Below are 26368 nucleotides of genomic sequence, written 5' to 3'. Positions count from 1 at the left end.
GACAAAACGGAAACTATTGGCATCAGAAATATTTATCTACGAGGCATGCGCAGTAGTATATTTCAGAATAGTTACTGTTTAGTTCAGTAAACGAAGAATGGGGTATAAAAAAGCAAATATGTCGCGTCAACGAGATCGACCAGTGTTGACAGAAACGGAAGCAGATGTGTAGTAATACAACAACTTGGTTAAATTGGTAATTGGTTCTTTATTCTGTAGTAGATCGTATCACAACTTTACGGGAGGGCAGAGAAAGACTTACTGACACTATCATATAGTAAGCTTAGTAACACGATCATATAGACACAAATGGATGTAACTGAGTACTACAACTTGGATTTAACGAAAGCCGGTTAGATATTCAGTGGTTTGCAGGGTTGTATAAGACACAATACAATTCTTCATACCTCAGTTTCCAGTAGCTTGATACATGCAATTTCTGGTTAGATACTGAAACTGCTGTCGAATTTTAATACATGACGTATTGCAGGATACAAAATGCTTTGCATTACTTGTTTGTTTGTAGACAGCTACTAGGTTAGTGTTCTGAAAGGTTGTGTATAAACTAGGGATAGCCAATTCCGGAATTATTACTTTTCGGACTCCCGAAAGTAAAACCGGACAAATTCCGGAATTCGGAAAATTCCGATTTTGGAATAATTCCGAAATTCGGAAAAATCCGGAATTTAGAAATTTCTGATTTCGTTAACATTCTGGAATTCGAAAAAATCCGGATTTTTTTCAAAATCCGGAGTTTTCTTAATTCCGGAATTTTCTAATTCCGGATTCTTTCCGAGTTCCGAAATTCTTCTGAATTCCGGAGTTTAACTGAATTCCATAATTTTCCGAAATCCGGAAAGTGAAAGTTCCGCTTCCGAAAAATGAAATTATTTTGGTTAATATGAATCGTGGCGGAAATAAATCTTTGACCAGGTAATGGCGACTGCTTTGAAAGAAATGGAGAGTATGAGAATTCAATCTGTTATATTTGTAGTTTCGTGTTGAGAAGAAATAAACTTTGAACCAACGGTTCAAGAACAACTGACGTCATTAATGTTAACGACTTCATAAAAGAAATACGAAAGACATTTTGAATCGAAGAAAAGTAACATACAAGTTTGCAAGCGGAGACAAAGAAAACTAACGTAACCAGTACCAGACTAAAAACGAATCGTTCACCGCGTAGCGATCGCGGTCCATTGGTCAAGGTGCACGTTTTTTCTAACTTTAGGATTTTTGATGACGGTTGATCCGCGATAACATACGTTTTATTATATTCAGATATTTGAATACTCGGATGTTTCAATACTTGAACCATCAAATCTTCAGGAATAATAATTATTATTATCACGTAGAAAATTAAAAGCTTGAATCTAATTATCGCTCAGGTCATACCATTGCAAGCAGAAACGTGACATTTCGAAAGAATATTTCGGTTTGGTTTAATGTTGCCCACGAGAAGAGGAATTTCTCATCTTGTTTCTAAAACAAACAAAATAACATGATAATTAACATTTTACATTTGAGACAGGTCAAGGCTAACTCAAAATTATCGTCTCTCTTTGGAGATGAGAATCGTGACGAGACGAAAAGTATCGTAAACATTTCCCGTCTTGTCTCGATTCTCGAAATAGTGTATGTCCATTCTTTAACTAACAGATGCTCTGTGTACTGAATCTCATAGGCTATTTCGTTACATTCTATTTCAGAGCTCATTGAATTATGCTCTGTGTAGGTATTTTGTAGCAAAGCTTTTATATTTACCTATGCATATCCTAAAAATTAGTTTATCATATGCCTTACTGTTGCGTGATATTCAGTTGTATTTATTACAGTTATTTTCCTTAAAACAAACAGTAGAATATTTCCTACATGAAACTTCAATGGAACGTTCTGGTTTAAAATGTTGGTATTTGCAGAGGTGTCTCTTGAAGGTACGGAACCGTTTCCCCGAAATCTCTACTTTTAAGTAAGTTTTACCAAATTTCAGGGCAAGTTTAAAACTTTTATTATTATTATTATTATTATTATTATTATTATTATTATTATTATTATATCAACACCGTGTATAATCTTTAAAAGATATGCGGTTTGTATCTGAATAGTAGAAGCTAATTAACTGTCGATCTCGGTGTCAAGAAGTCTTCAGGAGGCAAGGACATCGATCACGTTCTGGGTTTGAGTTCCGAAGAGGCAAGTATTCGGGCTCGAGTCAAAAATTGTTAAAAGTTATAGCCTTCAGCCAAACATGTTCAAAACAGCTGGGACCGGGTTTAGGCTCCTCAACGGCTCGAGCGGCTCGGCTTACAGCTCATTCACTATCAAACCGAACCGAGAAGTGAACCGAGCCAACAGCTTACCCAACCGAGCCGATTTGAGCCATTGGCTTTGTTGAGCTGAGTCGAAACGTGCCGATGGACTAGTTTCAACTTAGCTGGCTCGAACAGGTTCACATGAGCCGAGTAGGTGACCCATCCCAACCGAGAAAGCTCGACCCATCGGCTCAATTGAGCTGAGTCGATGGCTCGTTCCAACTGAGCCGGCTTGGGTCATCCCAACCGAGCCGACTCGAGCTGTTCGCTCAATTGATACGAGACGAGCTGGTTGATATCACAACCAAGGTTGGTCTTCTCCTTGGGCTCAAGAATTCGACCGTGCAGGTCTCAGCCTTGATTTTAAGAACTACAGTATATACTTATATTGATGATTACGACATTTGAGGCTATCTCGTAATAATACAAAAAAACTCTTGTCTTCTCGTTATCTAGACGAGACGAGATACTCTAAAATTGCCCCACGAGATGCACTAAAATTACGAGACGAGACGCACTAAAAGTATTCCACATTACTGCTTACATTTCTCATGGCTTTCGCTTTCCAGTCTAATCAGGCCATTATTTCAAAACGAGTTAAAACGAGCTGTACGAGCGAGCGAGCCATTATCAAACTCGACCTTGAAAACAGCGACTTGACTCGGAACTCAACTCAAGAAAATTACCTTTGACTCGACTCGAATTTAACTCGAGTCGAGTCGAATTTTGGCTCGATTCGTGCTCATTCCTATTTGTATTTGTATTTTATATTTCCACTTCAATAATTTCTACTCTTTTTTCTCCGTTTACCTCCTGTTTCTGGATTTCTCTTTCAGTGTTGTCCTTTATTTAGACCATGCACTATTCTTATTCCCATTTTGTGACCCGCTTTAATGTCTTATTCAGTTTAGGCTTTTCTCCTTACCTTGACTAAACATGTGATTGATTTAATTCTCACTTTCCGCACAGGAGCAATGAAAATTTATTATTATTATTATTATTATTATTATTATTATTATTATTATTATTATACTATTGAACTTGCACGGCGAAATTACTGTAAAATACGATATCATTTCTGTAATTTTACTCCATTGTATGTTATTTAGTTTATTAATGGGCACTAAATTGTCTCCAGATCAACGAATAAATTAAGTACGGCATGCACTTTGGTGGAAATATCATTACATGAACATGTTTGGAACGAACCAATAATGTTTCTGTAATGATATTTCCACCAAAGTGCATGCCGTATTTAATTTATTCGTTGATCTGGAAACAATTTAGTGCCCATTAATAAACTAAATAACATACAATGGAGTAAAATTACAGAAATGATATCGTATTATACAGTAATATCGCCGTGCAAGTTCAATAGTATAATAATAATAATAATAATAATAATAATAATAATAATAATAATAATAATAATAATAATAATAATAATAATAATAATAAATTTTCATCGGTCCTGCGCGGAAAGTGAGAATTAAATCAATCACATGTGTAGTCAAGGTAAGGAGAAAAGCCGAAACTGAATAAGACAATGAAGCGGGTCACAAGGTGGGAATAAGAATAGTGCATGGTCTAAATAAAGGACGACACCGAAAGAGAATTCCAGAAACAGCAGGTAAACGGAGAAAAAAGCGTAGAAATTGTTGAAGTGGAAACATAAAATACCAATACGAATAAGGATGAGCACGAGACGAGCCAAAATTCGACTCGACTCGAGCTCAATTCGAGTCGAGCCAAAGGTAATTTTCTTGAGTTGAGTTCCGAGCCAAGTCGCTGTTTTCAAGATCGAGTTTCGAGTCGAGCTGAGTTTGGTAATGGCTCGCTCGCTCGTTCAGTTCGTTTAAACTCGTTTTGAAATAATGGTCTGATTAGACTGAAAAGCGAAAGCCATGAGAAATGTAAGCAGTAATGTGGAATACTTTTACTGTTGCTCACGACAGGGGTGCGTCTCGTCTCGTAATTTTAGTGCATCTCGTGGGGCAATTTTAGTGTATCTCGTCTCGTCTAGATAACGAGAAGACAAGAGTTTTTTTATTATTACGAGACAGCCTCAAATGTCGTAATCACCAATATAAGTATATACTGTAGTTCTTAAAATCAAGGCTGAGACCTGCACGGCTGAATTCTTGAGCCGAACCAGAAGACCAATTCGGGTAGTGATGTCAATCGGTTCGTCTCGTATCAACTGAGCGAACAGCTCGAGTCAGCTCGGTTGGGATGAGCCGTCGGCTCGGCCCAATTGAGCCGATGGGTCGAGCTTTCTCGGTTGGGATGGGTCACCTACTCGACTCATGTGAACCGGTTCGAGCCAGCTAAGTTGAAACTAGTCCATCAGCACGTTTCGACTCAGCTCAACTAAACCGATGGCTCAAATAGGCTCGGTTGGATGAGCTGTTGGATCGGCTCACTTCTCGGTTCGGTTCGATAGTGAATGAGCTGTAAGCCGAGACGCTCGAGCCGTTGAGAAGCCTAAACTCGGTCCCAGCTGTTTTGCACATGTTTGGCTGAAGCATATAACTTTTAACAAATTTGGCTCGAGCCCGAATACTTGCCCCTTCGGAACTCAAACCCAGAACGTGACCGATGTCCTTGCCTCCTGAAGACTTCTCGACAACCGAGATCGACAGTCAATTAGCTTTTACTATTCAGATACAAACCGCGTATCTTTTAAATATTATACAAGGTGTTGATATAATAATAATAATAATAATAATAATAGTAATAGTAATAATAATAATATTAAAAGTTTAAAAACTTGCCCTGAAATTTGGCAAAACTTACTTAAAAGGGTTCGGGGAAAGGGTTCCGTACTTTCAAGACACACCTCTGCAAATACCAACATTTTAAACCAGAACGTTCCATTGAAGTTTCATGTAGGAAATATTCTACTATTTGTTTTAAGAAAAATAACTATAATAAATATAACTGAATATCACGCAATAGTAAGGCATATGATAAACTAATTTTTAGGATATGGAGAGGTAAATATAAAAGCTTTGCTACAAAATACCTACACAGAGCATAATTCAATGAGCTCTGAAATAGAATGTAACGAAATAGCCTATGATATTTAGTACACAGAGCAACTGTTAGTTAAAGAATGGACATACACTATTTCGAGAATCGAGACAAGACGGGAAATGTTTACGATACTTTTCGTCTCGTCTTGATTCTCATCTCCAAAGAGAGACGAAAATTTTGAGTTAGCCTTGACCTGTCTCGAATGTAAATTGTTAATTCTCATGTTATTTTATTTATTTTAGAAACAAGATGAGAAATTCCTCTTCTCGTGAGGAACATTAAACCAAACCGAAATATTCTTTCGAAATGTCACGTTTCTGCTTGTAATGGTATGACCTGAACGATAATTAGCTCCTAGCTTTTAATCTTCTACAAGATAATGATAATTATTATTAGTTTATTATTATTACTATTATTATTCCTGAAGATTTGATAGTTCAAGTATTGAAACATCCGAGTATTCAAATATCTGAATATAATAAAACGTATGTTATCGCTGATCAATCGCCATCAAAATCCTAAAGTAAAAAAAAATTACAACGTGCATTCCCACAAGCACCTCGACCACTGAACAGCGATCGCTACGCGGCAAACGATTCGTTTTTAGTCTGGTTACGTTAGGTTTCTTTGTCTCTGCTTGCAAACTTGTATGTTATATTTCTTCGATTCAAAATGTCTTTCGTCTTTCTTTTATGATGTCGGCAAAGTTTACATTAATAACTTGAGTTGTTCCTAAACCATTGGTTCACAAGTTAGTTTCTTCTCCACAAGAAATTACAAATATGACAGATTGAATTCTTATAGTCTCCATTTCTTTCAAAGCAGTCGCCATTACCTGGTCAAAGACTTATTTTCGCCACGATTCATATTAACCAAAATAATTTCATTTTTCGGAAGCAGAACTTTCACTTTCCGGATTTCGGAAAATTATGGAATTCAGTTAAACTCCCTAATTCAGAAGAATTCCGGAACTCGGGAAAAGTCGGAATTCAGAAAATTCCGGAATTGAGAAAAACTCCGGATTTTGAAAAAATCCGGATTTTTTCGAATTACGGAATGTTAACGAAATCAGAAATTTCTAAATTCCGGAATTATTCCAAAAGTCGGAATTTTCCGAATTCCGGAATTTGTCCGGTTTTACTTTCGGGAGTCCGAAAAGTAATAATTCCGGAATTGGCTATCCCTAGTTTATACACAACCTTTCAGAACACTGAGCTAGTAGCTGTCTACAAACAAACAAGTAATGCTAAGCATTTTGTATCATGCAATACGTCATGTATTAAAATCCGACAGCAGTTAAAGTATCTAACCAGAAATTGCATGTATCTAGCTATTGGAAGCTGAGGTATGAAGAATTGTATTGTGTTTTATACAACCCTGCAAACCACTGAATATCTAAACGGCTTTCGTTAAATCCAAGTTGTAGTACTCACATTTACATCCATTTGTGTCTATATGGTCGTGTTACTAAAGCTTACTATATGATAGCGTTAGTAAGTCTTTGTCTGCTCTCCCGTAAAGTTGTGATACGATCTACTACAGAATAAAGAACCAATTATCAATTTAACCAAGTTGTTGTATTACTACACATCTGCTTCCGCCTCTGTCAACTCTAGTCGCTCTCGTTGACTCGACATGTTTGCTTTTTTATACCCCATTCTTCGTTTACTGAACAGTAACTATTCTGAAATATACTACTGCGCATGCCTCGTAGATAAATATTTCTGATGCCAATAGTTTCCGTTTTGTCCATGGAATGTTCTTTTTCTTATTCCCAGCATGACCCTTTTATTACATTATAAGAAGAGCATGTAGGTCTAAATACCTCGTGTATTACATAGAATAAAGGTTTAACTCTTCCAGCAAAGAAGAAACATGTGATCATAGTATACAACCAACAGAAGTGATAGCTGGCAATATAGTGGTCGTAATCCCTAACGACACAGAGAGTGAACTATGCCCTCCCTGCTGGTCTAGTGGCTAGCACGTGCGCCTTTGGTGTATGGTGTCCCGGGTTCGATTCCCGGCGGGAGAGAATCTATGATTTTTAACTGTTCTCGATGTTTCTGTGTTCGTGTTCCTGTCGTTATAATTTATTAGAAAAAGCAAGTTAAACGAGTGGAGCAAGTAAAATTAGCAATAAGTAAGTTACTGAAACACGTTCGGTGAGTCAGTTTAAAAAAAAAAGTGGACAAAGCACTGGCTTTTCGCGCCGTCCATGCGAGTTCGAATCTATCTCGGCTTGATTCTTTATCCATTTGAGAGAAAGTATTGTTCCAGGTAGTCACTCTTTTCGTATTTTTCGCCGCCGTTTACAGTTAAAGTAACTGGCTATTTTTATTCTTTCTACGAATGATGGATCTTCTCTTTGGCTTCATGTCAAACATGCTCACGTAATGAAAAGACGCTGTCGATAATAATAATAATAATAATAATAATAATAATAATAATAATAATATGAAATATTAGTAGCTAACTCGTATGTGTATTACGACAATATAATTTTATATTATTATGTAGAAATAAGTAAGGCTGGCTGGCGTCCGCGCCCTAATTTTTTCGATTCGCCTTATCGGTCCACGGTGTCCAACGTTGGTCCCATCCCACTATCACCTCCTGTTCTCTCGATATAAGTTATCGACATTTTGCCTAAAGAGGGCTCTGCCGTGGCCCCATGACTACCCATGACAATGACTCTTCGTTCATTTTGCATTGAAATCGCTAATTTCTCTGAGTACTATGAGTGCATACTGTCCAACGTTGCTCTCATCACTATACAATTTCCCGTTCTCTCGATATAAATTGCTAATATTTTGTTTGTAAGGGAGATATGGCGTTACAATCATTACATTTGAAGAAGAATTGAGGAAGATATTGCCTTGCCACAAACAACACTTATTATTATTATTATTATTATTATTATTATTATTATTATTATTATTATTATTATTATTATTATTATTATTGTTGTTTTACTTACCATTAATGTTGCCTACCTTCATTTGTATTACAATGTGTTACTAAAAAGCAATCAAATAACAATCCTCGTCATTCACGCTCCCGAACTCAAAATACATGAGTCCCGGGTTCGATTCAAGGCGGGAGCTCATGTGGTTCGGATTCCACGTTAATCAGTAGGTCCAAGTCTCATATAGCCTTGCTGCTGAACGGGGCGTTAAACTCAAAATCAACTCAACTCAACTCGAAATACATGATTTACAGTTCTCTGTGTTAGAGGAAAGCACATTTATTATATTATTCTTTCAAATACCACGTTTAACAAGTTACTTCACTTTCAATGTGTAATTTCATATCATCACTAACAATCATCTTGTTCCGATACGAAAATAACCCCCTCCTAAAAAAAGCCTGACCGAAGCGAAAGGGAGTGACCTTCTTTAGGCGATTAATCGGGTCCAATATTTCAATAAAAGAGGATAAGTCCCTGCACACAAATATTTCAGCAAAAGAAGAAAAGTTATTCAAACTTTCTGAATACCTATTTATGGGCGAGATTTGGTTCCCTTGGAACTTTTTAAGAGTTTGAAGGGCCGCCATTTTCAACATTTTCATCTGATTATTCTGGTTAACGAACTCATCAGGATATTTCAACAATTAATGTTTGTGCCAAGTTTCGTCTCAATCCGCTGAAAATTAGGGTGGTTATAGCATTCACAAATAGCGTTATATATATGCACAGATAGATAGATAAATAGACACACAGAGGGAGAAAGAAAAAGTGTTTTGCTCCCTTCTCGCACCTGTGGTGCGTCAGAGCTAATCCGGGTCTCTTTGCAAATCGTATTGACCAGCATAACCTAAACACAAGGCTCTTACTTGGTAACGTAGAAACGTGGTCGGGAGATGTAAGGCATGTAGAAATTGTATTTTTAGTAACCATGAGTACGGTCCATTTCCATGTTTTTCTTTTTACTTTTTGCAGCTACTTCGGAACGTTCAACTTTTATTCTTCACTAATCGCAAATGGCGTTTACATTCAAAATAAGAGAAATTTTGGTGGCATTTGTTCGGATATTCTTCTCTTTCGAGAAGATAGATATTAATAGAAGAAAAGAATAAAAGCAATATGCAAAGACAAAAAGTATTATCAGTACTAAACATTACCAATAATAATTACTACGAAAAACTAAATAGACCTCTTTTACCCTCTCATGAGCTGTATGTATTATCAACAAAAATTTTTAAAAATGTCCTAGACGGGGATCCGAACCGGGGACCTTTGCATTTGTAAGCCAGCACCTTAACCATTACACCAAGATCATGGTATGGTGAACCTTTAGTTGTCGGCGTATTTGTTGTATTTGTGTTTTATGTTCCCACTTCGACAATTTTTACTCTTTTTTCTAAGTTTAACAGCTATTTCTGGCTTTCTCTTTCGGTGTCGTCCTTTATTTACACTATGCGCTATTCGTATTCACAGCTTCTGCCGCTTGCAATGTCTTATTCAGATTAAACTTTTCTTTTTGCCCCTCAGTAAACATTTGATTAATTTAATTCTCATACTCTCGACGGATGGAGCGCAGGAATGCCAGACTCGAAAAATATGTGTACATTTACTTTCCTGACAGATAATACTTATGTCTATACAGTCTATTTTGTTGTGCAAAAGTCTGTGTAAGAAAAGGAGATCGTTCAACGTCCGTCTTTCTTCAAGTGTCTGAAGTGTAAAGTTATCAAGTAAATTATCATACGACTCGTATTTTGGGTAAAGTCCTGTCCTCTTTTACGTGAGAAAACGTATGAATACGAGGCCTGTCTAAAAAGTATCCGACCTTAATTTTTTCCACGCAAAGTAGTGATTCTCAGGCGGCGCCACCGTGCACGGTGGAAGGAGGAACCTTAATGCGCATGCTTGAATTTTTTCACCGCGTTCGCGTGTGCCAGTCGAGAGCTGGTGGTCGCGAAGTGAGGTGTTGTTGGTAGTGTTCGTCGGATTTAATGTTTCTCGCAAGATGACTGAACGAATTGAGCAAAGATACTGCATCAAATTCTGTCAAAGGCTGGGTGATTCTCAAAGCCAAACAATTCGTAAGATTCAGCAGGTGTTTGGAGAAGATGCGATGGGTGTAACACAAATTAAACAATGGTTCAACCGATTCAAAGATGGCCGCACATCAGTCGAGAGTGAACAGCGTAGCGGCAGGCCCCAAACTGCTCGGAATGCAGCTGTTGTTGAGCGGGTGCGAAATTTGGTGATGGCAGATCGCCGTTTGACAGTGCGGGAGATTGAAGAAGATGTTGGAGTGAGTAAAGATTCTGCACATGCAATTTTGCGTGACGATTTGAACATGAAACGAGTGGCTGCTAAATTTGTACCCAAGTTGTTGTCTCAGGAACAAAAAGACACCCGTTTTGACGTTGCACAGAACCTTCTGGACACCACCAACACTGATCCTGGGTATCTGAATTCCGTGATAACTGGAGATGAGTCATAGGTGTACGGGTACGACCCAGAAACAAAACAACAATCGTCTCAATGGAAGCATCCCGATTCTCCAAGGCCGAAGAAAGCGCGACAGGTGCGAAGCAAAATCAAGGTGTTGCTGACTGTTTTCTTCGATGCCCGTGGAATTGTGCATCACGAGTACGCACCGGAAGGACAAACAGTGACAAAGGAGTACTATCAAGATGTTCTCAGGCGACTCCGTGACGCAGTCCGGCGCAAAAGACCAGACATGTGGACAGCGAAGAACTGGCACGTCCATCATGACAACGCCCCAGCACATTCATCCCAATTGATCCACACGTTCTTAGCCAAACATGGAATTACAACCGTTCGCCAACCTCCCTACTCTCCAGACCTGGCTCCTTGTGACTTCTGGTTGTTTTCAAAATTGAAGACTCCTCTGAAGGGATCCCGTTTTGAGAGTAGAGAAGACATAATGCGGAACACGACGACGGAGCTGAACAACATTCCAAAAGAAGACTTCCAGCGGTGTTTCCAGCAGTGGAAGGATCGGTGGGCTAAGTGTGTGGAAGCACAAGCGGCCTACTTTGAAGGGGATTAGGGTCCCAAATCTGTCAGGTATTCGCAACTATTTTTCTGGCCAAAGGTCGGATACTTTTTAGACAGCCCTCGTATGCTTTGTATCTGCTCTACTTTTTGGCTACGTGTTTTCACAGAAGTGTTCCAAATAAGTGAGGCATATTCAATTTTTGATCTTACGTAAGAAAAATAAAGCAATTTTAAAGTGTTGCCATTTATAAATTCTTTGGTCGTTCTGATAAGAAACCCAAGATTTCTATATGCATCTTTGGTAATATTTGCCACATGATGCGCAAAGGTTAATTTTTTGTCAAATATCACACCTAAATCTTTATTGTATCTAATTTTTCTAAATTTATCCCATTTATCGAATAAGTAAAGTCATACGTTTTTTCACGTCTACTGTATGTCATGGTTTTGCACTTATTAATATTTACTTCAAGTCTATTGGTAGTACACCAGTTTAGTATATTAGTCAGGTCCTGTTGCAGAAGTAGACAGTCATCTATAGATTTCACATTTGCAAATATTTTTAAATCATCTGCAAAGAGTAATTTGTGAGAGTTATGGATATAAAATGGCAGATCATTAATAAATAACAAAAACAAAAGAGGTCCAAGATTAGATCCTTGGGGGACTCCGGAATTTACACAAAAGCTTTTAGCTTTATATTCTTTATATAAGTCTACGTTCACTCAAGTACGAATTGAAAAAAGTTATCATAGGGGGACTAAAATTGAAAGTGGCAAGTTTCTGAATTAGTATGTCATGATCCACAGTGTCAAATGCTTTATGAAAATCCGTATATATTACATCTACCTGTCCATTACTATCTAAGGATGAAGTTATGAAATCTGAAATGATGGTGAGATTAGTTATTGTGGATCTCTTCTGCAGGAAGCCACGCTGATATATTGAGATTGGATTTAACATGATGCATGACCTGATCATAAATGACACTTTCAAATACCTTTGCAATTGTTGGTAATATTAGCTACTGGACGATAGTTTTCTATGCTATTTTTATTACCGGGTTTTGGGATTGGGCATATTATTGACTCTTTCCATATGTCCGGAAAAACATTTGTTCTTATTGAGAGGTTAAATAAGGTATATGGCAGATATTTCAAAATATAAGGTGGTATATTATCAGACCCAATTGCCTTATTCGGTTTCAGTTTCTTTATTGCATTCTCAATATCTCTTGAACTAATCTCCATGATATGAAATAAGTTCTGATATTCCCCATCTAGGTATTTTTGCTCATGTGAGTTAATACTATTTTTAGTTGAGGAGGATTTATTGTAAATGGACTGGAAGTGTTGAGCAAAAGCTTCCGCAATTTCATCATTTTTAGTCAAACTCCGTCCGTCATAGGTCATAGACTCAGAAGAAAGATGTCAGGATTTACTTTTAATGTAGGTCCAGAAGTGTTGTGGGTCTTCGGTTATATTATTTTCAGCATTAAAGATAAAATCATTATGTGCTATTGCTATTTCACGCTTCACTTCTCTACGAAGTCTGCAGTACTTGTTATAATGATATTGGTGATTAGTTGTTCCCCTCCCCTTAAGCCATTTTATGCGATGTTGCCAATTAAGTTTTATTTTTTGTATTATATTGTTACTAAACCAGCAAGGGTACCTTTTTTTGCGTTGGCCTTTTCATGGGAATGCACTTCTCAAATATGTCATAAATTACTTTATAGAATTCTTCTACTGCTTTATTTGGATCCGTATATTCGTTTAGATATTGCCAATCTATTCTCGCTAACTCATTATAGAGATTATCATAATTTCCTTTCTTAAAATTGAAACCAAATATGTTTCTTTTGTTTTTTATTCTAGATGATTTAACATGCGGAAAGCTTATACAAATAGATGGGTGGTAATTATCTTCTTTAATTATATTCCTACAACAACATATTTATAAACATGCGACAATAATTTTGGACATGAGTGTACGTCATTAACTCAACTGCATTAGGTAGCATACCTTTATCGCTCTACACGCACTGGAAACAGACGGATACAAAGTTTCGTAAGAAATCCTATATCCTCTCCTCCTCCAAAAATCTTGATCTATCTATCTATCTATCTATCTATCTATATATATATATATATATATATATATATATATATATATATATATATATATGGTGCCTTCCATTTCAATTCAGGCAGAGCATGTACCATCACCATCTCAGATATTGTTGAAACTTTTTTTATAGCAACTAGACATGTTTTTAAGAGACCCATATTTTTTTGTTTTGTCGAAAAAAATTTTCCCGCCAAGTAATGGGCCATCAAAGACGGGGAGTACAATTTATGAATTGTAGAAGATATAGAAAATGGTCAATTTCGGAGCCTCACCATTCGGCTATGGAGACAGGTAGAGTTATAATTCTTGTTGTGGTATGTACATAGGGATATAAATAAACTATATTTTATTATAGTTTGGTTTGCGCATGCGTATCTTTTTGTACATAAATTAACAAATGAACGTCAATTTATCTGAAAAGTCGAAGTTTGAGAATTTTTTTCGAGCACTTCCGGTTCGAATTTTAAAATTCTGTTTTCACGGTTGGTAAGACCTAGTTACCCGCTTTCCGAAAAACATTTTGTATTGCTTCTGTCGTCAACCGTTTTGTCGCAAAAAATTCGAGAAATTGTATAATTTTCAAAAATCGCCATTTTTGGGCGCCATTTTCTCGAAAACACCATTTTTTAAAATTCTGAAATTTTGTCAGATGGTTCAACTTTACCTGAATAATAAACACACCAAATACCATTCTCGACCAATGCTTCGTGGATTAACTGCAGCCTTTTAAAGTTAGCGAAGTTTCGCTAATTTTGATGTCACAGTTAGCAACACTGGGAACAATAAAAGTGCAATGATTTGATGATGTTTGTGGTTCATATTCATTAAATGAAGAATAAAAGGTTTTCTTGGCTAGTTTTTTATTATTTTGAACAAAGAGGCTCTCTGAAATAGTAAAATGAGCCTCCCCCTACTCCTCCGTTTTCTTAAACTGAAGTAATCTGAGGTGGAAATTACGATTACGAAACACACAAATTTTAAGTTTACTTGAAATGGCCATCCAATGAATTCTGATGATCTATTAAAAGGCCTAAACTATTACCTCAGTATGATTTGGAATGCTGCAGACAAATTCTCAATTAAGTGCGATGTCATTACAGTGATCGAAAAATGACAAAAAGTTAAAAAAAAAATCGAAACGTTTTCTTACGCGTTCCAAAGAAATTTACTGAATTTTTAAACAGAACAATCCCAGCATAAAAATGGGTCACTCGGAATTTTATAGTATTCGACTAAAGTGTGTCAGTCCGCAACCTGAAAGGGAAGTGTGTGTGTGTGTGTATTGTGCAAATTTTAAGTTAGCTGCTACTGCGTTGCTACAAATCAAAGGTGCAACTTGTATTGAAGCTGTCATGAGTGACCAATTTCCTTTAATAGTATGATCCGTAGAAAATGACAGCTGTCTTCAAGAATGTGGTGAATGTCCTGGAGTGGAAGAAATAAGTGTGATGTCTTTAATTATTGATCCTGATGAAAATGAAAGTGGTTACGTATGCCATATGGGAGAATAATAATCTCGTTATATATATTTAAAAAAAAAAAAAAAAAAAAAAAAAAAAAAACTGTGCCACTATCTGTTTTCGTATCGCACATTGCCGGTTTAACTGTAAGAATTGTAATTCATGACTACATCAAGAAAATCCAAAGAGAATCAATTGCTACCGAAAACAACCGTATAAAATTTCAAGATACAAATTCTATTTTACTTCATGTGGACTTCGTTGAAAACTGGACTGTTATTCTGCAAAGTGAAATTCAGAGTTATCACCGAAATATGAAACAATTGACAGTTTTGTTGTAATAAACGACGATAAAACACACGATTCGGCTCATGTACTCATAGTCATAGACAAGATTCTAAACATACTCGAAGAAAAGCGAAAATATATTTTATAGAAAAATGTTTGAATACGACAAAATAAGTGTCTAAAATTTCCCAAACCGTGTCAGTGATTTCTGATGGTGCTGCATCCCACTTTAAAAATCGCTTTCAGATGTTCGAGATGCAGACAGGTCCGATAAAGCAGTGTTTTTGCAGTGAAACCGGCCATGCAAGGGTCTCTGCGACGGTAGTGGGGAAGGGGGGGGGGGGCAAAGAATGTGGCAACGCGCCATAGCCTTAGGCTAAAACAGATACACAGTATTAAAACCGCAGAAGAAAAAAATGAAATGAAATCTTTAAGTTTTACGTTCCACGGTTATGCCGGTTAGGCTAAGGGAGACGGTGATTATGAGAAATGAATGAAATGTTGGAATGCAGAACAGCACGAGCTGGGATTGAACCAGGGACCCTAAGCACCGGAAGTGAACGCTCTACCACTGAGCCACCGCGTCCCCACTAAAACCGCAGGAGAATTCGTGAGTATAGTGCAAGTACAAACTCCGGGTATTACTCTCGTTTTGTTACCTGGAACTGAATTCGACGACTTCCGGAAGAAAAAAGGGAAAGTATGCGACCGGTAACTGGTATTCAACGAAGTTATCTTTGGCTTTCGGAAAATTGCGAAGTTTTTATGGCAGTAACGGGTCACCATGAACTAACTTCATACTTCCCCCAAAATCGAACTTTTGCAATTCAAAGTGTAGATTTAAGAAATCTGCAAAAAGGAACTTTTGTTATATACATATATGTATGATAACCAGTGGTGCGTAGCAGAAATATTATGAATAAATCATGAATTACGTGAAGTTTAAGTGCTGTTTATGCTTCCACATGAACCTTCAGCAGGGTACAGGTTTCCAGAAGAGCATAAGAGAAGTGAAAATAAGTGTTTTGTGACTATCGACAATGTGCTACGCAGGGGCAGATCTAGGACAGACTTCTGGGGGGGAATTGTAATACTGCTACTTAGAGCTACTTTTAAGAGCTCCAAACTCTGGGATGGGTTTTATTTATATATAAATAAGAAAGTTTCTTCTTCTGGGGGGGGGCGGCAATCGTCCCCCTAGATCCACTCCTGGATGAGTTATGAGTGAACCAACATCTATCGGAGCATCTGCACGGTTACATGCTATTAGCAAAGAAGACAACAACCAAGCAAATGATTGGTCCATGTAAAAAAAAAAAAAAAAAAAAAAAAATCAGTGAAATTTTGTTTCCGAAGACCATTTTAAGTAAGTGAACTTGAAATTTGTGTGTTTCGTAATCGTAATTTCCACCTCAGATTACTTCAGTTTAAGAAAACGGAGGAGTAGAGGGAGGCTCATTTTACTATTTCAGAGAGCCTTTTTAATCAAAATAATAAAAAAAAACAGCCAAGAAAACCATTTATTCTTCATTTAATGAATGTGAACCACAAACATCATCAAATCATTGCACTTTCATTGTTCCCAGTGTTGCTAACTGTGACATCAAAATTAGCGAAACTTCGCTAACTTTAAAAGGCTGCAGTTAATCCATGAAGCATTCGTCGAGAATGGTATTTGCTGTGTTTATTATTCAGGTAAAGTTGAACCATCTGACAAAATTTCAGAATTTTAAAAAATGGTGTTTTCGAGAAAATGGCGCCCAAAAATGGCGATTTTTGAAAATTTTACAATTTCTCGAATTTTTTGCGGCAAAACGGTTGACGACAGAAGCGATACAAAATGTTTTTCGGAAAGCGGGTAACTAGGTCTTACCAACCGTGAAAACAGAATTTTAAAATTCGAACCGGAAGTGCTCGAAAAAAATTCTCAAACTTCGACTTTTCAGATAAATTGACGTTCATTTGTTAATTTATGTACAAAAAGATACGCATGCGCAAACCAAACTATAATAAAATATAGTTTATTTATATCCCTATGTACATACCACAACAAGAATTATAACTCTACCTGTCTCCATAGCCGAATGGTGAGGCTCCGAAATTGACCATTTTCTATATCTTCTACAATTCATAAATTGTACTCCCCGTCTTTGATGGCCCATTACTTGGCGGGAAAATTTTTTTTCGACAAAACAAAAAAATATGGGTCTCTTAAAAACATGTCTAGTTGCTATTAAAAAAGTTTCAACAATATCTGAGATGGTGATGGTACAATTTTATATTTTTTTGCCTGAGTTGAAATGGAAGGCACCATCTATATATATATATATATATATATATATATATATATATATAAATGAAAGTCAGTCACCATGTTTGTGACTATGTAACACGTGAAGCCTCTATTACGAACAACTGTCACTGCAAAACGGTCACATCCTACTGCTTTAAGATCTAGACTGCACCTAACAAGAGTTTCACTGTCATTGCATCTTCTACTCCGCACTGTTACCATCGTATACATTACTTTTAAAATGGCTCTCGTATAATATTTCTCTTATTAAAAAGAATAGCTTAACACTGCTTAGGGAAAATGTGCCATTATTTTAATTATTTCTTTGCACGGAACTTAATTCGATTCGTTACCACAGACGACTTAACACGGACAGTTAAGCTGACATCAGAAAATCCATAATTTATAGTCACATCATATGGTCAGATAAAACCATCAATTCAGCCATAAATACAGTTTCATCTTGCGCAATCACGTATTAAGTCACAGCAAAGTTTTGCGACACACTTCAAAAATTTGAGGCCCAGACCCGATTTCTTACATCACCGTTGTGCTCAAAGGACCAAGACCTCTCCAACACCACCACCTGCGTCCAATGATTCCATGTTTAATAGGCAAGATTTCGGGACCCCATTTCTGAGGCTTCAGTGCCTCAGCCTGATTTCTGATATCAATGCTGTGCTCAAGGGACCAGAACCTTTCCGATGCAACACTTACGTTCAACAACTCTATGTTTAATACGAACAGAACGGACTCGAACCATAAAACACTGCTGAACACCATTTCTGGAGTTTCGAGGTCAGGACTCGATTTCTGACATTATCGCTGTGCTCAGACAACCCGAACCCTTCCAACGCTACCAGCCTCGTACAACTCCATGTTTAATATGCAAATAGAAGGGACTCGAGCCCAAAATTTTGGGACCTTATTTTTCAGGTCTCAGGTTCCATTTCTGATATTACCGATGTGCGAGGAGAACCGGAACCTTTCGAATGCCACCACCTGCGTCCAAGAACTGTATGTTTAGTAGGGGAATAGAGACAGAACCCGAGCCCTAAACTTTAGACTCCATTTCTAAATCTTCGGAGCCAAGACCCGATTTCTGACATCATCGCTGTATTTAGAAGACTTGGACCTTTCCAATGCCACCACCCACATCTAACAACTCCATGTTTAATAGGCGTATAGAAGGGACCCTGACCAAAATTTCGGGACCCCATTTCTGGAGCCTCATGGCCGGGGCCTGATTTCTGGCATCTCCACTGTACTCAGGGGACCCGGATCTTTCCAATGCCACCACCCGCATCCACCAATTGCATGTCTAACATGGTTTTCCTATCGCGAGATAATCGGCTCCATGCTCTTTGTTCGATTTTTCACTGAAACCGTTTTCCGTGTTCTCCAAACCAATTTTGAATTTTTACTGAAACCAGAATGATTTACACCGTAACTAATATCTGCTCTTGTTTCTGTGACAACTATTTCTAAACAAGTTAATGAAGAAGTGAACAGTTCTTACAGAAAACCGGTTTCACAGATAATCAAAACCGGTTTTGGAAAAAGTGTTGTGTTCAAAGACTGGTTTTACGTGAAAAACCAGTTTTTGTCCCCACCACTATTCTCTAATTCAAAACCACCCTCACACTTATATGCTTTAGCATTAAACAGCAATACTTACTTTGATTTTTTTGGACTCTTATGCCTATCCTTGCTGTCCTCTCGAGGTCTTTTCTTATCATTTGAGGACGACGACTTGCTTTTGTGCTTGTCCTTGTGATGCTTATCCTTGCCTTTTGAGGGAGAGCTGAAATACGCAATATGGAAATATATAAATACATATTCGCAAACTAGCGGCCAGCACTTGTTCGTAAAGCTACTTTTTAAATCACATTACGTAAAAATCTTCGTTAAGCGAATCATCACTTTTAATTTTCGTGAATACCTTAAAAGCAATCAAGAACATCAAAAATTTATAAAATAAGTCAGATACTAAATGCAAAATGGTATCACATGAACAAATATTATTTTCTCCATGACCTTTCATATAGTGTATAAATTTGGGTGCCCAAGAACTATGACGTCATGAACTGCGCACCCAAATTGCCGGCCTATAAGAACAGATTTGTGCAAAATGCTATTAAATTAGTTTATTTAATAGCATTTTACACATAGTAAAGAGTATTTCCAAGAATTTCCGGACACTGAAATATCGCGCTTCTCATAATAAGCTGTTCATGGAATACAGTGCCATCTAGGGAAGAAATAGTGTACCAGTCTCAACTATCTAGCTGCATCAGTCACTCTGCGTTCAGCTTGCATGACAATGCTGCAGTCCACACGGTTGTTATTGCCAAGGCTGCAGTCCACGCGGTTGTTATTGCCAAGGCTGCAGTGAAAGACTGTGGCTTCCAGAGGATTTAGCACCCACTCTATAATCCGGATTGAGAAGTCTGGTTTTAAGGAGATTTAGCACCACACCTTACAGTCCAGATTTAAAAGATTGTGGCTTCAAGGAGATTCAGCACCCACCCTACAGCCCAGATTTAGCACTGCAGCAATTACAACAGCAGCCGTGTGGACTGAAACATTACTGTGCAGTATGCGAGCACAACGACTGACTCAAATGACAGCCTCCAACGGACTGATGCAGCTACAGCTGAAACTGATGTTTTATTTCCTCCATAGATGGCACTACAGGCGCGATACTTGTGTCAGTCCAGAAACTTTTGGAAATACCCTTTTAAATGTTCTTCATTATCTAAGTGATTTACTTTACTTCAAAAAATGCGAATGAGCTGAGCGAAGACCTTAAGAGAAAAATGGAATACCATATCCTGCCAATAACAATAATAATGGAACTAATTAGCAATAGATTTATTTTAATGGCAATTAACAACAGAAAATTAAAAATCTACCAAAGCAAGATATTACACTGAAAAAAAAAAAGTTTTACAAAAATGTCAGGAGTAATTAATACAATTCCATATACAAGGAACAGAAACTATGAAGTGTCCCAGTTAAAAGAACAAATTTTGATGGCGTATATTTCAACATTTGATGAACAATTTAACTCTTTGCAAGAAAACTTGAAGCATTCCGTTTATCTTTCTCCCTTTGTAACGTTGTTTACAAGTGAATAAGGAGCAGAGAAGCTTTCATATTACACTACGGTGTAGGTAGAGTATTTTTTATTTTTATTTTTTTTTAATCTCAATTATTAGGCTATGCTTAAAATTAATATATGTCAACATTAATAGAATCGCTTTAATTTACGCATCGCCATTGCTCATTTCCCACTTCAATTTCAGTCACTAATTTCTGACAGGATGGTGTGAATATTCATGGATCACATAGTCTCTCGATTTAAACTCATTCAAATAACTACTTCCTGTGAAAAAATTTTGAAGTATAACGTGTTTAGCCAAGAGGCTCCTACATTGAAGAACATATGCAAACACGCCTCTGGTACAGACGACCCGGGATCGAATCCCGTGGGAACTTAATGTGGTTCGGATTCCAAGTTCAGATGTAAGTTCACGTCTCATAAAAGAAAAAGAAAAAAACATCATAAAACTCCGAATCTATCAACTAGTGGTGGGCATAAAAACCGGTTTTTCGGTTTTCGGTTTTTTCACCGAAACCGGTTTCGGTTTTCTCCAAAACCGGTTCGGTTTTTTACCTGGTCCGGTTTCGGTTTTCTTCAAAACCGATTCTGTTTTTTTTTTTTCAAAATTTGTTCTATTTCTGACCAGAATGGTGTTTCGTTGTTCTCCGGAAACCGAATCCATTTCCACAGAAATAGTTTTGTGTGTTTTCGAAAAGTTTTCACCGAAACCAGTTTCGGTGATAACCGAACCGGTTTTGGAGAAAACCGAAACCGGTTTCGGTGAAAAACCGAACCGGGTTTGGAGAAAACCGAACCGGTTTCGGCGAAAAACCGAACCGGGTTTGGAGAAAACCGAACCGGTTTTGGAGAAAACCGAAATGTCGGTTTTTCGGGTTTCGGTTTTTATAAAAACCGGTTTTCGGTTTTTATAAAAACCGGTTTTCGGTTTTTATAAAAACCGGTTTTGCCCATCCATACTATCAACCAACGTAGGTAAAGAGACCGCACCACCCAGCAGACATTTAATAACCACGCTACCTCTTCATTTCGCCACTTGAGTACTAACAGCACATGCACCTAACTACGTGATTCCTCGGGTGTCTGCCAAGTTTACAGATTCAGTAAAATTTCGGAATAAGAAAATCATGCTAAGTTGGTTACCTTCTTAACTTGGCTACATATCGTGGCGTTCAGGCAGAAGTCACTATAGATATACAGCACTGACTTGACACTTAGTCTTCCATTCCAAGCGCTGTTATCGGGCTGAAGGAATTCCACTCCCTTTCGCTAAGGCTCGCTCTCTTAGCAACAGCTGAACCCTTATTGACTCAACGAGTGAGTGTGAGCTTTAGTTCACATTTTTGCCCCGGCTCAAGACATTTTGGCAGCACTATATCTCCAAAACATACGAATGGAGTTAGGTACTTCTTCCAGTACGATAACGATACACAAGGTGAAATACACTACGTTCTAATATTGTCAGGCTACATGTAGCAGGTGAAATTGTAATGCTAAGCGTGGTTTATCTTTAGCATAATTCCATTTGCTACATCCAGCCTCATAATACGTATCAGAACGATGTATATTTCACCTTGTATATAGTCCTCGTACTGGAAGAAGTGTTTAGCTTCATTCGTACGTTTTTGGACGCCGACGACATCTATGAGACATGTCCACTCATGTACTTTAGTTCCCTAAAATGGCCACAGATAAATTTGGGTATTTTCTGTAGAACCTAGAGTAGCAAACTTAGATACCACTACGGTGTGCTTCCAAAATTTGTCCTTTTAACTAGAGTATTGAGTACATAAGTAATTTCAGAACTATCCCTTATTGTACTGTTGTTATTATATAAAATTTTAATTCATTCCAAAATTAAATAAAAACACTTCCTTAAGCATACTTGGTTCGTTCTCAACGGTTTACGTGCAAAATAGCAGTAGGGGCATAACCATGCAACCCAGACCAGGAACAAATCCCTTAGAAAACAACTATACTGTGATTAACTACTGTTCTTGTTGTTATTCAAGGCTAATTGATACACTCATGCACACGTTAAACAAAGAAAAAAAAAAACAATATTTTCACAACAATCAAATGCAACAGGCAATATTATTTCCGTGCAGAAGAAATAATGGGAGGTATTCTCAATAATCTGAAAACTAACTAACTACACAAGTTGGTGTTTTAAGTCGTTTAGTGTAAACAACGATATTTATCGTTTATTCAATACCCACCATGGTACTTTTTTACCTTGCATAATTCAAACAGTTGTATTATTTTTGCATATACTACAAATGAAGGGTATGGGGAAAAACAAGGAATGTCCATGTATGTGCTTTTTCGGGTGCTTTGCCCTATCTGTTGGTGACTCTTGGTTCTATTTGACTGTATATGCCATGAATACGTAGATGTAGAAATGTCCATATAAAATGGGCAAAAGATTTAACTAAGCCTATTCTTCTTACGCGGTTTGCAATATTAAAACGCCGTTTTCTCGAAAATGCAGTTTTGTGACATTCCTTCTTTTTTCCCCTTACCCTTCAAATGAGCTTTCCCCCCCCCCCTCAGGATAACAAATATTATTACCGATGTCATGATTTATTACTCTAAAATAATTCTATATGACATAAATATGAAAAATTATAACATAACAAGCAGCGAGTCTCTCGTAAAGCACGGATTCAATATTTGGTCATACGTGGTAGAAAGAAGTCTCTCTGTGGGTTCTCTCGAGATTGTCCAGTTTCCTCCGAAATCTTCATTTCAGTCTTTCTACACTGATTTACTTGCATTTATCATACATTTCTTTCACCTTACAGTGCGTAATAATGGGAAATTGCGTATTTAATTTAGATTTTAATGAAAGAATAATTATGCGTCAAATATTGAGATGACGTAATATGAGAGTATCCCGATATCTCATACACGTGGAATCGAACATCCAGCTTTGCGTTAAGATAGCTACAACGGCCTCAAACATTATCATCAATATACAGATATTTATCAATTTATTGGAATATGTCAGTTGTCTGGGTTGGCAACAGTTATATAGCGACCGCAGCTCCGGTTGGTTGTTGGTGTGTTAGGGCCAACTCTATACTACATGAGGATCAGTAGAACGATGTGAGTTGAGCACACGACGGTAGTGTAAAATGGGCGACCTCTAGACTTTCAAAGAGAACAAATTGTTCCCGCCTGGTTGTGTGATGCTAGCATTACGTATGTGCCAAGTATGTTTAGTGTATCGTAAGGGATACTGTTCAACATAGTAACGCCCCAAAACCATATCGGCAAAGGGGAACAATAGTCAGAAGAAAATCCTCAGTGACAGGTTATACCAACCATTGAAGCAGATAGTCACTCAGAATGATCGTGAAACTGCGGTGAAAGTCACAGGAACTCAAGCAGCACCTCCCACAGTCTGTGTAGATCATCACAGTCCGCCGTTGAGTTACATGACATGGAAATACGAGGGGGGACCAAAAAAAAAAAAAAACGGACTGAAAGCGCGCGGCCGTTCCTAAGCGTAGTAGAGAGTTCTTCCACTAGGTAAGTCTAGCACAGACCTTCTCAAATCAGTTGCCCAAGCGGCGTCCGCGTAGGAGATTGATTTTTGATTGTAGTGTTGTTTTTCTTAACTGTTCTCTTCTCGTCTGCTGTCTTCGAAATCGTTATGAGAGATTTAAAGGAACAAAAACTAGAAGTTGCTTCTTGCTTGCAACGGAAGCTTACCAAATGCTTTAACAAGCTTTCAAGAAGGATGCTATGAGCGCGCACAAGTTTTCGAGTGGTTTGAGTGGTTTAAACATGATGAGATCATACCAATGTTGAAGATCGTGCTTGTTCTGGGCGCTCTTCATCTCTCAAAACTATGAAAACATTGAAACAATCCGCCAAAAATTAAACAAGGATCGATGATTCACGATCAACGAAATTTCAGAAGAGACAGGAGTGAGCTGGAGCTCGTGCTAGCGAATTTGTAGTGATGATTTGCAAAAGAGACGCGTTGCCGCTAAGTTCGTTCCTCGCCTGCTTACATAGGATCTAGATATTTGGGCTCTCAAAAGTAGGCTATCGTTCCCTACCTTCCATATTTGCCAGACCTAGCCCCGTCAGACCTTTTTTTTTTATATTCCCGACAATGAAAAAAAAAATCTAAAAGGAAGTGTTTTGATTATGTGGACGGTGTAAAAAGAGCTTAGCAGAGGGCACTGGACGATACCAAAGTTGAAGAGTTCCAGAGATGTTTCAAACAATGAGAAAGACGACTGGAGAATTGCATCTCATCTAATGGAGATTACTTTGACGGAGACTGAAAGTATTTTGTAGAAAACTTAATAAATTATTTTTTTAGAACAAAAGTCCGGTTTTTTTTTTTTTTTTTTTTTTTTTTTGTTTTCCTCGTATGGGGTCGGGTGGCATAGGCGAAACTGCTGACAAGGGACCATAACGCTTTAAAGTCAATGGTGCCGCAAACATACAACATGGAGCCAAGGACCCCATATAACTGGAAATGTGTGATATCGTCGGATGAGTCATCACCCCCTTTCTTTAAACCACTTATGTGTGGCCATGTTTGTGTGTGGCGGACGCTCAAACAAGCGTATGATTCTCAGTGTCTCCGCCCAACCGTGAAATGACGCTTATCGGTCGCATGAACTGCATGTGACTAGGTCACCATTTTACGGAACCATGGTCTAGGTATTTCCAGGCAATATTTCAGGATGATAATGCAAGGTGTCTACTAAAATTCCAAAATGAGATTTCGTGACTTTTTCGTGGCCTTTTCTTTACCAAATCATAAAATTTCGTAACACTCTCAAGAGCGAATTTGGGTGCGAATTAGGCCGAATTTTCATCCATGCGACAGAAGTGTGGTTTGCTTGCGATTTGATAGCGTCTAAAGCCAGACCACAGACATTTTTGGTGGTGAATTTTGACGTTTTATAGAACAAAATTTTCCAATTTGTACTTACGTTTGTTCAGATAAAGAAAATCGTGACCCAAAAGCCAAATTTCGTGACTTTTTCTTGACTTTCATGACCGTTTTCTGATTTCGTGACTTTTTCGTGACATTCGTGACCGATAGACACCCTGTAATGCCTTCATTCACACAGCTGAAGCGGTTGCGGTGTGGTCTGAGAAACATCAGGCTGAAGTTGAACATCTCTCGTGGCCTGTCCAATATCCAGATCTGAACACACTGAACATCTGTGGTTCGTTTTGGAGATATATATATATATAATAAATGACACAAATTTCCGCCTCCATCTTTTCTCAAGGAACGAATGACGTACTGCACCCGGAACGACCTAATATTTTATTTGCTACCATTCATAATCTCTAGTTTTCATTCTACGTCGTATTAGAGTTGTTTTGAGGGCAAAGGAAGTCCAACGTCATATTGATCTGGTAACGCTTTTTTTTTTTTTTTTTTTTAGCCATTTCCATTAAACTAGCAAGGATCTGCAGTTATCAGTCTCATAAAATAAACCAAATGTTGTTTTTTTTTTTTTTTTTTTTTTTTTGTGCGTACTATGTTACACGATTACCACACGTCCCTCCCTATTTCCGAGAGGATATCCTAATACTGTTATTCGTTTCAGCAATTTCCCTAATTTCCTCACGTAATAGGTCCTACTTTTCCTTTACTTTGTCTGCAGTAAGAAGCACGTAAGGCCTGCTATACACTATAGGATGGACTCTAGGAAATCTCTTACGATTTTTCCTAGAATCAAAATCTCAACGTGTATGGCATCAGAT

At 37.6% G+C, this 26368-nt stretch overlaps 1 protein-coding gene across 3 annotated transcripts in view; it reads right to left on the bottom strand.

Annotated features, from left to right (window-relative positions):
* dre4 (SPT16 homolog, facilitates chromatin remodeling subunit dre4) overlaps positions 1-26368 on the bottom strand; it is a 147790-nt gene that overhangs the window by 4716 nt on the left and 116706 nt on the right. For all 3 annotated transcript variants that reach the window (XM_081746042.1, XM_081746043.1, XM_081746044.1), the window contains one exon: positions 19175-19300. In XM_081746042.1, the coding sequence (XP_081602168.1) occupies positions 19175-19300 (126 nt within the window). The remainder of the gene's footprint in view (positions 1-19174; positions 19301-26368) is intronic.

Source organism: Thermobia domestica, chromosome 18, assembly GCF_964235325.1.
Source record: "Thermobia domestica chromosome 18, izTheDome1.hap1.1, whole genome shotgun sequence".
Taxonomy (NCBI): Eukaryota; Metazoa; Arthropoda; class Insecta; order Zygentoma; family Lepismatidae; genus Thermobia; species Thermobia domestica.
Note: the sequence above shows the minus strand (reverse complement) of the source record. Positions and strands in the feature narration are given on the sequence as shown.